The sequence below is a fragment of the Oncorhynchus nerka genome, linkage group LG13, assembly GCF_034236695.1.
Source record: "Oncorhynchus nerka isolate Pitt River linkage group LG13, Oner_Uvic_2.0, whole genome shotgun sequence".
NCBI classification, from domain to species: domain Eukaryota; kingdom Metazoa; phylum Chordata; class Actinopteri; order Salmoniformes; family Salmonidae; genus Oncorhynchus; species Oncorhynchus nerka.
Genome location: NC_088408.1, coordinates 97,641,075 through 97,652,875, shown reverse-complemented (window position 1 = coordinate 97,652,875; position 11,801 = coordinate 97,641,075). Strand labels below are relative to the sequence as shown.

General features: G+C 43.9%; 1 protein-coding gene and 1 long non-coding RNA gene across 3 annotated transcripts; one reads left to right on the top strand and one right to left on the bottom strand.

The window, feature by feature from the left end:
* The first annotated feature begins 456 nt into the window (after positions 1-456).
* On the top strand, positions 457-2,433 carry LOC115140359 (probable glutathione peroxidase 8). Of its 2 annotated transcripts, none has more exons than XM_029678706.2 (3): positions 457-1,097; positions 1,195-1,456; positions 1,731-2,433. In XM_029678706.2, the coding sequence occupies exons 1-3, from the start codon at positions 822-824 to the stop codon at positions 1,892-1,894; spliced, it is 702 nt and encodes a 233-aa protein (XP_029534566.1). In that variant the 5' UTR covers positions 457-821; the 3' UTR covers positions 1,895-2,433. The 2 variants fall into 2 exon arrangements, with proteins under 2 accessions (XP_029534566.1, XP_029534567.1); XM_029678707.2 differs by having other exon boundaries at positions 472-1,043.
* Positions 2,434-2,708: 275 nt separating this feature from the next.
* LOC115140621 (uncharacterized) lies at positions 2,709-5,374 on the bottom strand. Its single transcript, XR_003865265.2, has 3 exons — positions 5,129-5,374; positions 4,837-4,902; positions 2,709-2,860 (listed from the first exon to the last, which is right to left on the bottom strand). It is a non-coding gene; the product is annotated as an uncharacterized LOC115140621 (long non-coding RNA).
* Between the last annotated feature and the right edge of the window lie 6,427 nt (positions 5,375-11,801).

The window sequence follows — 11,801 nt, the reverse complement described above, 5'->3', positions numbered from 1 at the left end:
TACAATAAGACCATAGATTTGCCCGTTTTGCACCTGACCAATAGTGTGTGAATTTGAAGGTGTGTAAACTTATTTGCCTTAGTAGTATTTACATTGCAATGCAATTTCCCCTATTGGATATTACAGTATTTATTGATTCATTCACTCAAACCTTGAAGACGTGTCTCTGTGCTCTCTTCTTGCGGTGAATGCAGACAGTCTCTGGCAGATCGTGGAATTCCAGGCAGGGACAATGGCGCCATCTGGTGGCTACGGGGATATTGGCTAAAGTCTGCTCTGCGCTCAGCCGCCCGCTCACCATCCGATTTAAAAGCGCTTGTGAGATGATCAAGATGCCTCAATTCTTGTTTAAAGAAAAACAGAAAAAGTGATTTACTTAACATTAGAATAATGTCTGATAAAAGATAATTTATCCAATGGCTTTCAGTTAATAAGTCATCGGCCTATTTTTACATTATTTTCACTTAAAAAAAAAAAAAGTAGGTTAGACTAAAGTAAACATTTCCAGATTTCCAGATTTGCCTGCTTGACTCTCCATGTTCTTTTTTAAAATGCTATTTTTAGTAATGATTACAGGTCTTAAAAAACGAATCATATCTGGACTGGCTGTAAAATCTCAGATGAGATTAAAGTGCTGCTAAATCGCCCGAAAAACACGGAATTCCCTTACAGAAAACTGATCCCTAAAACGGAAGAGACCTCCTCCCAAACCGTTACCTCCTCAATCGTGAAATCCACTATGTTCCCACCGCCCAACCAGATTCAACCCCCGTTCCCAAACTCCTTCCCCCGCCCCAAATCTTCCTTATTCCCCCTCCAAGATGGAGGCGCTGGAGGTTTTGGGGGGCTACCCGACCAAGCCCTTAAACCCGAGAGCCCGAATGGTCAGGGTTCTACTGAGTATGACGGTGTGCATGGGATGTTTATTAATGCTACATAGTTTTCTCAAAATATCCAAGTCCAGGAAGCCGCAAGATTTCTATTCTTTTGAGGTGAAGGACGCCAGAGGGAGAAGCGTTTCTTTGGAGAGATACCGAGGCAAAGTAAGTCCACATCAGCAAGACTCAACGAGTAGACTAACCCTGTCTACTGCAAAAGTCAGTGAGTTTATCTAAAAGGTTGATAACTTGTTTCTGAGATGTAGCATGTTTACAATTCCCCGATATATATATATATATCCCCCTCCTGGCACAGGCGTCTCTGGTTGTCAACGTGGCGAGCCACAGCGAACACACTGCGATGAACTATCGCTCTCTGCAGGAGCTGCACCGGGAATTAGGTACGTCCCATTTCAACGTCCTGGCTTTTCCCTGCGGCCAGTTCGGGGAGACCGAGATGGGGGCCAGTCGGGACATCGAGGCCTACGCCAAGAACACCTATGGCGTCACCTTCACCATCTTCAGTAAGGTCAAAATCATGGGTTCGGAGGCGGAGCCAGCCTTCAAATTCATAACAGGTAAGCACAGTAGGCTTACTATTATAAGTCTGATATTTAATAAAGACAGTTTATGCTATTTCTAAGGACAAGAAAAACGAAGGATAGTTTAACAAAGCCTAGCCATACATGCCTATCTTTAGTCTAACATTTTTAAAATAGTAAAATATTATATTCAAGATAATATTTTTCATGGGAAATGTGGGTGTGGGAGGAATTGCAGTTATGACACATTGACACACAACACAACAAAGACGTTGAGCCTAGTAACCATTTGTTTCCATTCACCATACAGATTCTGTGAAGAAGGTTCCGAAGTGGAACTTCTGGAAGTTCCTGGTGAACCCTGAAGGCCAGGTGGTGAGGTTCTGGAAGGCAGAGGAGCCCGTCGACAGCGTTCGTCAGGAGGCCATAACCATGGTGCGTCAGATTATTCTAAAGAAAAGGACAGAGCTCTGACGGGATGGCGAGGAGTGGAATAAGGACACCTCTGATGGTTTCAGAGTTTGAATTAAAGGTTATGAGGTATTAATTAAGATAAAGTCAACTCTGTTGTTAGGTGCTGAGTGGTGACTTTAGGGCTAGTGCCTTGTGGTATGGGAAAGGATTTGCCATTATTTTTTCTGAAGATGAAGACTGAAGATGATGACTATTGCAATAAGAGATTAAAGGGTGTGTGTGTTATGCCACTAAGAGGGTGACACTGACATTTCCTGACAACCACCAGGTCCATAGTGAATTCCCTGACAACAACCAGGTCCATAGTGAATTCCCTGACAACCACCATGTCCATAGTGAATTCCCTGACAACCACCATGTCCATAGTGAATTCCCTGACAACCACCAGGTCCATAGTGAATTCCCTGACAACCACAATGGCTTGTTAAACCAGTATAATCACCTCAAAGAACCACTATTATGTGTAACATAGATATGTCTGATTTAAAGCAGGTTGTTACTTGTTTTGTCATTGCCAGATTAAAAGACTGTTCTTTAAACATGTTAATCCCTGTTTACATTAATGTAGAACAATCATTCTGTTCTTTACACATGTTAATCCCTGTTTACAGTAATGTAGAACAATCATTCTGTCCTTAAAACACGTTAATCCATGTTTACAGTAATGTAGAAAAATAATGTAATGTATAACATCTCTACCAGTATTGGATTTATAGATAAATGTTTACGAAGGTTGGATTTCAAATATTCAGATGACACTTGAATTAATTGATTTATAGAAGGAATAGACTCTCAAACGTTTATGCAATGAAAATGTATTTATTTATCTTATTCCATCGTGGTCAGGTAGTCAGTCACGTGTGGTGACATGGAAGTGTGTAACAGCTGAAGTGAGAACAGTCAGCTAACACAGCACTGCCTCATCGTGACACATGATGGAAACAAAGCCGAGTTCACACCGACCATCTGAGAAAAGTCAAGGAGGAAAAATAATAATAACAAAATCGGACAACCTCTGTGGTTCCAAGATTTTAAAAAATCTGAATTCAACTGACAATATTTGAACCAGTTGAGATGAGTCTAGATTTTTCTCAGATGGTCTGTGTGGACTCAACACTTGGTAGCAGTACTTTATTGATCCTAATGAGGGAAATTGATGAGTGTAAAGTTTCATTTCAACCCCAGTGACGGTTTACATGGACAGCTAGAGGGCAGCAGCAGGTAAACTGATAAAACAGACCAATCAGCTAACGAGACACTGCCTCCCAGCCGCCCAATCAGAACAGAGGAGAGGGAAGGGGCAGCCTAGCCTAATGTAGCAGGTGCATGAGCAGCGTTTCCTTCTTTCAGATCTGCTCTAACACCTAATTCAGCCCTGCTCTAACACCTAATTCAGCCCTGCTCTAACACCTAATTCAGCCCTGCTCTAACACCTAATTCAGCCCTGCTCTAACACCTAATTCCGATCTGCTCTAACACCTAATTCCGATCTGCTCTAACACCTAATTCAGCCCTGCTCTGACACCTAATTCAGCCCTGCTCTAACACCTAATTCAGCCCTGCTCTAACACCTAATTCAGCCCTGCTCTAACACCTAATTCAGCCCTGCTCTAACACCTAATTCAGCCCTGCTCTAACACCTAATTCAGCCCTGCTCTGACACCTAATTCAGCCCTGCTCTGACACCTAATTCAGCCCTGCTCTGACACCTAATTCAGATCTGCTCTAACACCTAATTCAGCCCTGCTCTAACACCTAATTCAGCCCTGCTCTAACACCTAATTCAGCCCTGCTCTAACACCTAATTCAGCCCTGCTCTAACACCTAATTCTGCTCTAACACCTAATTCCGATCTGCTCTAACACCTAATGCAGCCCTGCTCTGACACCTAATTCAGCCCTGCTCTGACACCTAATTCAGCCCTGCTCTGACACCTAATTCAGCCCTGCTCTGACACCTAATTCAGCCCTGCTCTGACACCTAATTCAGCCCTGCTCTGACACCTAATTCAGCCCTGCTCTGACACCTAATTCAGCCCTGCTCTGACACCTAATTCAGCCCTGCTCTGACACCTAATTCAGCCCTGCTCTGACACCTAATTCAGCCCTGCTCTAACACCTAATTCAGCCCTGCTCTGACACCTAATTCAGCTCTTCTCTGACACATAATTCAGCCCTGCTCTAACACCTAATTCAGCCCTGCTCTAACACCTAATTCAGCCCTGCTCTGACACCTAATTCAGCCCTGCTCTGACACCTAATTCAGCCCTGCTCTAACACCTAATTCAGCCCTGCTCTAACACATAATTCAGCCCTGCTCTGACACCTAATTCAGCCCTGCTCTAACACCTAATTCAGCCCTGCTCTAACACCTAATTCAGATAATCCAAGGATGGCAAATCGAGTCCTCAGTTGATTAAATTTAACTGAACATCATGATTAGTTGATTATTGATGTGTGGGGGGGGCAAAAGTGTGACACCAATCAGGCCCCCGAGGACTGGAGTTGGCCATCCCTGAGCTAATCAATGTCATAAGGAACAGCTGAGTAATAGGATCAGGTGTGGTAGTGCAGGGTTGGAGAAAACCCCTGCATGCAGAGTTCACACCCAGGTGGAGGCGGAGTTTCAGGTGAGAGTTTAGAGGGCAGCTGTAGCGTGAGCTGACGAATCAGATAACAGTCAGTTAACATTACACTGCCTACTAACCAATCACATGTTACGTTACACTGCCTACTAACCAATCACATGTTACATTACACTGCCTACTAACCAATCACATGTTACGTTACACTGCCTACTAACCAATCACATGTTACATTACACTGTCTACTAACCAATCACATGCTAGTTACACTGCCTACTAACCCTCCTCTCCCCTGTAACTATTCCCCAGGTCGTTGCTGTAAATGGGAATGTGTACAATGTTGATAACACCTCCTTACCCTCTGGCTGGAGCAATGTCTCCTCTTCGTCCTGAAATCCCCCAGCAATCTCCTCGTGATGTTATCCTGCCAGTCAGAAAGACATTAGTTTACATGACTTTATTGCTGACGGTATTAGACAACAACACACTACAACAGCAACAGGTGAATTCGACGACGGGTATTAGACCACAACAACACACAACTGTCCTCGGTATTAACTTTAAAATTAGAATATCTCTTTAACTTCAAGTCCATATAACTGAAATAATTCAGGTGAAAACTTTACTGTCTGGTAGTAGTAACTTGTTACCCTTCAATTCACTGTGGCTGAATGTGCACCTGTGCCTGTTCTCTGTGCCTCGTACAAATACGCGCAGAGGCGGTTGATGGAGCGGGAAGCCTGTTCCCCGGCTGGCCATTGGTGGATAGAAACGTGTTTCTCAGTCACTAGCAGGATCCCCTCAGTAGACGCGTCCTGGTTGCCCTGGAGACTGACAAGAACTAACACAGTGACCTGGTTTCCCTGGAGAACGACATGAACTGCTACAGTGACCTAAAGAAGCAACAGAGCCAAACGCAGCAAAGGATGTGTTCAGAGTGCGCTCTGGGCGTTCGGTAAATTCAGAGCGTTCAGAGACGCACACTGAAGTGTTCTGACCTCACAACAGCAGTCAAGCACCCAAGTTAACTGGCTAATGTTGGCTAGCTATTTCCAGACACAAATAAGAGAACACCTTTTATTTCTTTTTAATAAGAGAACACCTCATACTGACAATTTTACGCCCGCCAGGCTGTTTTTAGGCTGTTTCATGTTATCTAGAGCGTGGGTGACTGTAACTGTCCCGCTGGCAACAATTTAACTAAGATGTTCAAATGTTCATAAATGACCAGCATGGTCAAATAATAATAAGGCAGAACAGTTGAAACTGGAGCAGCAGCACAGTCAGGTGGACTGGGGACAGCAAGGAGTCATCATATCAGGTAGTCCTGGGGCACGGTCCTAGGGCTCAGGTCCTCCGAGAGAGAGAAAGAAAGAGAGAATTAGAGAGAGCATATGTGGGGTGGCCAGTCCTCTTCTGGCTGTGCCGGGTGGAGATTATAACAGAACATGGCCAAGATGTTCAAATGTTCATAAATGACCAGCATGGTCGAATAATAGTAAGGCAGAACAGTTGAAACTGGAGCTATGCTATGTTGTTGTCTTATGTCTCTCTTTATGTAGTGTTGTGGTGTCTCTTGTCTTGATGTGTGTTTTGTCAAATATTTTTATTACATTTTTAATCCCAGCCCTCGTTCCTGCAGGAGGCCATTTGCCTTTTGGTAGGCCGTTATTATAAATAAGAATGTGTTCTTAACTGACTAAAAACTAAATTAAAATATAGTCTAATTGATTTCAAACTGTCGGTCTCCGCCATAAACTGTAATTAACTGCATCAGACCACCATAGTCCCTGTGCCCAAGAACACTGAGGTAACCTGCCTAAATGACTACCGACCCGTAGCACTAATGTCTTTAGCCATGAAGTGCTTTGAAAGGCTGGTCATGGCTCACATCAACACCATTATCCCAGAAACCCTAGACCCACTCCATTTTGCATACCGCCCCAACAGATCCACAGATGATGCAATCTCTATTGCCTCCACACTGCCCTTTCATACCTGGACAAAAGGAACACTTATGTGAGAATGCTATTCATTAACTACAGCTCAGAGTTCAACACCATAGCGCCCTCAAAGCTCATCACTAAGCTAAGGACCCTGGGATTAAACACCTCCCTCTGCAACTGGATCCTGGACTTCCTGACGGGCCGCCCCCAGGTGGTAACCTTGCCGCCCCCAGGTAACAACGCATCACCAACAAACTATCATGGTCCAAGCACACTAAGACAGTAGTGAAGAGGGCATGACAAAACCTATTCCCCCTCAGGAGACTGAAAAGATTTGGCATGGGTCCTCAGATCCTCAAAATGTTCTACAGCTGCACCATCGAGAGCTGGTTGCATCACTGCCTGGTATGGCAACTGCTCGGCCTCCGACCGCAAGCCACTACAGAGGGTAGTGCGAACAGCCCAGTACATCACTAGGGCCAAGCTTCCTGCCATACAGGACATCTATACCAGGCGGTGTCAGAGGAAGGCCCTAAAAAGTGTCTAAGACTCCAGCCACCCTAGTCATAGACAGTCGTCTCTGCTACCGCACGGCAAGCGGTTCCGGAGTGCTAAGTCTAGGTCCAAGAGGCTTCTAAACAGCTTCTACCTCCAAGCCATAAGACTTCTGAACATCTAGTCAAATGGCTTCCCAGACTATTTGCATTGCCCTCCTCCCCTTCACGCCGCTACTACTCTCTGTCTATTATCTATGCATAGTCAGTTTACCTCTACCTACATGTGCATATTACCTCAATTACATAGACTAACCGGTGCCCCAGCACATTGACTCTGTACCGATATCCCCTGTATATAGCCTCCACATTGACTCTGTACCGATATCCCCTGTATATAGCCTCCACATTGACTCTGTACTGGTACCCCCTGTATATAGCCTCCACATTGACTCTGTACCGGTATCCCCTGTATATAACCTCCACATTGACTCTGTACCGTAACACCCTGTATATAGCCTCCACATTGACTCTGTACCGTAACACCCTGTATATAACCTCCACATTGACTCTGTACCGGTACCCCCTGTATATAGCCTCCACATGGACTCTGTACCGGTATCCCCTGTATATAGCCTCCACATTGACTCTGTACCGGTACCCCCTGTATATAGCCTCCACATTGACTCTGTACCAGTACCCCCTGTATATAGCCTCCACATTGACTCTGTACCAGTACCCCCTGTATATCGCCTCCACATTGACTCTGTACCAGTACCCCCTGTATATAGTCTCCACATTGACTCTGTACCAGTACCCCCTGTATATAGCCTCCACATTGACTCTGTACCAGTACCCCTGTATATCGCCTCCACATTGACTCTGTACCAGTACCCCCTGTATATAGTCTCCACATTGACTCTGTACCAGTACCCCCTGTATATAGCCTCCACATTGACTCTGTACCAGTACCCCCTGTATATAGCCTCCACATTGACTCTGTACCAGTACCCCCTGTATATAGCCTCCACATTGACTCTGTACCAGTACCCCCTGTATATAGCCTCCACATTGACTCTGTACCGTAATCCCCTGTATATAGCCTCCACATTGACTCTGTACCGGTATCCCCTGTATATAGCCTCCACATTGACTCTGTACCGGTGCCCCCTGTATATAGTCTCCACATTGACTCTGTACCAGTACCCCCTGTATATAGCCTCCACATTGACTCTGTACCAGTACCCCCTGTATATAGTCTTCACATTGACCCAGTACCTCCTGTATATAGCCTTCACATTGACCCAGTACCTCCTGTATATAGCCTCCACATTGACTCTGTACCAGTACCCCCTGTATATAGTCTTCACATTGACCCAGTACCTCCTGTATATAGCCTTCACATTGACCCAGTACCTCCTGTATATAGCCTTCACATTGACCCAGTACCTCCTGTATATAGCCTCCACATTGACTCTGTACCAGTACCCCCTGTATATAGCCTTCACATTGACCCAGTACCTCCTGTATATAGCCTTCACATTGACCCAGTACCTCCTGTATATAGCCTTCACATTGACCCAGTACCTCCTGTATATAGCCTTCACATTGACCCAGTACCTCCTGTATATAGCCTTCACATTGACCCAGTACCTCCTGTATATAGCCTTCACATTGACCCAGTACCTCCTGTATATAGCCTCCACACTGACTCTGTACCGTAATACCCTGTAAAAAGCCCCGCTACTGTTATTTTACTGCTGCTCTTTAATTATTTGTTACTTTTCTTTCTTATTGTTTACTTATCTATTTATTTATTTATTAAAAATGCATTGTTGTTTAAAGGCTTGTAAATAAGCATTTCACTGTAAGGTCTACTACACCTGAGCATGTGACAAATAACATTTCACTGTAAGGTCTACTACACCTGAGCATGTGACAAATAACATTTAATTTAATCAGCAGGGGATATTTAGATATTTATTTTTCGATTTTGTATGTTTTATTGTAGCCCAAAAATAATCTCACTCTGCACCAAGTGAACCTGAATTACCTGATACCAAAATATATTATTTCAGGTTTTCAACTTCGACTAGTAAAATATGAAAATCGAATGGTTTGGGATAGAAAACAAAATAGACTATGTATTGGTATTATTACTAAGCAATAACATGTTGACGAATAAATTAATCATGTTATTATGAGGTTATTATTATTATTAATATGTTATTACAATTAGTCTATCATTGTCTAGACCTACTAGACTATAGGATACCATTTTTGTTCTTGCCATCTTTGTTGTAAAATTACACGAAGATAAAGTGGTCCTGATTGGCTATCAGAATGAGATCAACCCAGAAAGCCCTCCGTTGCTCGCGGGCAATTCCTTATGAATCAACCTGACTGAACCGCGGAAGAGAGGGGTTGATTTTAGAACCGAACCGAATCCCACTCCCATATGCCTCTCTTCCTCACACCCTGATCCTCAGTCTGGCCTTGATGTTACAGGTGCGCTCAATTACAGGAGAGACAACAGATACTTCCCCCTTAATGTCATTACAGAGAGAGAATGGATGTTTTCAGCAGGCATGTATTTTATCTAAATGTATGTTTTATTATCATCATCATCACCTTTGTCTTTATCATCGTCACCGCTATCGTCATCATCCTTCTTCTTCTCCTCCTCCTCCTCCTCCTCAGCGGTGGAATCAGTTACTGATTACATTTATAGGCCTATTTAGTCTGCCATTCATTTCACCCGCTGAAATACTTCCTAATTCAGTTGCCTTGGAGACGCATTTTCTTTCCCGCATTCTCTCCCGCAGTTCGGTAGTAACCGATGGACCCTTCAGCGGCACTTGTGCTGAACTGCCCGCTGTTCATTGTTCTGAGTGTTCATCATCAGTGAGAAAATTATTCGTTTTCTAGAAGAATAGCCCAAGCCACTCTTTGGCCATACAAGCTGACTCGAAAGTAGTTTATCAAACGAGGAAACCCATCATTTCTGACAGCAAGCGTCTTGTTTTATTTACTAACGGCATCAAGGATACCAACTATGAACATTTCAATTGATATTAAAAAGAAACGTGATATGCTTACTTAAGCGAAACCCCAAATTTAATCACACCTTTAATCATTTAAACAATGTGAACTCTTCAGAACATTCTATTCTACTCTATTCCACTCTAATCTGTTCTAGGCTATTATATAACATCATCATTAGGACAATTTGGACATTCTTTAAACATATCCATGTGTTGTACACTATCACTGTTGCAAAATCATCTATCCATATCCAATCATATTCTCATCATGTCAATCGTATAATATCCTATCATATCAGGGCTCCAAAGCACTGCATCTCAGTGCTAGAGGCGTCACTACAGACACCCTGGTTCGATTCCAGGCTGTATCACAACCGGCCGTGATTGGGAGTCCCATAGGGCGGCGCACAAATGGCCCAGCGTCGTCCAGGTTTGGCCGGTGTAGGCCGTCATTGTAAATAAGAATTTGTTCTTAACTGACTTGCCTAGTTAAATAAAGGTAAAAAAATATATAAAAAAATGTCAATCAAGAGAGTCGTCAATATCTGGCCAAGTTGCAAAGTAGGAAGCTCCTCCTAGTTCTCTTCTTAAAATCGGATTTGAAACCTTACCTTAAATTATACCTAACCGTAACCACACTGCTAACCTTATGCCTAACCTTAAACTAAGATCAAAAAGCAACATTTTGTTTTCATACATTTTAACGATATAGACAGTTTTGACTTTGCGGCTTGGTCATCTAGTGGGGTCCTTTCAAGGTGAGTGATGGGTTTTTGGTCAGTTGGGGTCAGCAACGATCCAGAGACTTCATACCCAAGCTCTGATTGCTCGTGGGGGGGGGGGGGGGGGGTCTGTGTGTGTGGGGGAGTTTTATTGCTCAGCGGGGAGTAAGTTGCCTACTGTGCCTGTTTGGATAAACCTACATTCTGCCTTCCTCAATTTCATCTTTGTTGTGTGTGTTTTTTAATGATACGTCGTGGTGACATCACAGGGGTCAGGGGCCAGGTGAGGAAAACCCTTTCTGAATGACAGGAGGTCACCACAAACACACACTTTTCCCCCCTTCGGCACATGTCAACATTCCTATAATCAAATCAAACCCAGCAAACACCAAAGGCCTATCCAGTGGTTATGTGTGTGTGTGTGTGTGTGTGTGTGTGTGTGTGTGTGTGTGTGTGTGTGTGTGTGTGTGTGAGTTTGAGTTAATTTTTTACAGGGACAGTGCACATTAATCAACGTTTCAGTAAAAGTGCCTGTTTTAGCCAACCGACTCATTTTCAACCGCAGTCCCTGGGCAGGTTGTGAAGAACAATTACAATATAGACAATCAATGAGCAGTGAGCAACACGCAGAGCAACATAGGACAACCAAGACATAGCATACAGACAGAGAAACATAGGACAACCAAGACATAGCATACAGACAGAGCAACATAGAACAAGCAAGACGTGACATACAGACAGAGCAACATAGGACAAGCAAGACGTGACATACAGACAGAGCAACATAGGACAAGCAAGACATAGTGACAGAGCAACAGACAGAGCAACATAGGACAAGCAAGACGTGGCATACAGACAGAGCAACATAGGACAAGCAAGACGTAGCATACAGACAGAGCAACATAGGACAAGCAAGACGTGACATACAGACAGAGCAACATAGAACAAGCAAGACGTAGCATACAGACAGAGCAACATAGGACAAGCAAGACGTAGCATACAGACAGAGCAACATAGGACAAGCAAGACGTAGCATACAGACAGAGCAACATAGGACAAGCAAGACGTAGCATACAGACAGAGCAACATAGAACAAGCAAGACATAGCATACAGACA

What these genes read in the sequence shown, in the direction of transcription:
- LOC115140359 (XM_029678706.2), top strand. Translation starts at nt 822, where the DNA reads ATGGAGGCGCTGGAGGTTTTGGGGGGCTACCCGACCAAGCCCTTAAAC. An exon ending in TAACCCTGTCTACTGCAAAA is followed by an intron (nt 1,098 to 1,194) that starts GTCAGTGAGTTT and finishes CTCCTGGCACAG; the next exon opens with GCGTCTCTGGTTGTCAACGT. An exon ending in AGCCTTCAAATTCATAACAG is followed by an intron (nt 1,457 to 1,730) that starts GTAAGCACAGTA and finishes TTCACCATACAG; the next exon opens with ATTCTGTGAAGAAGGTTCCG.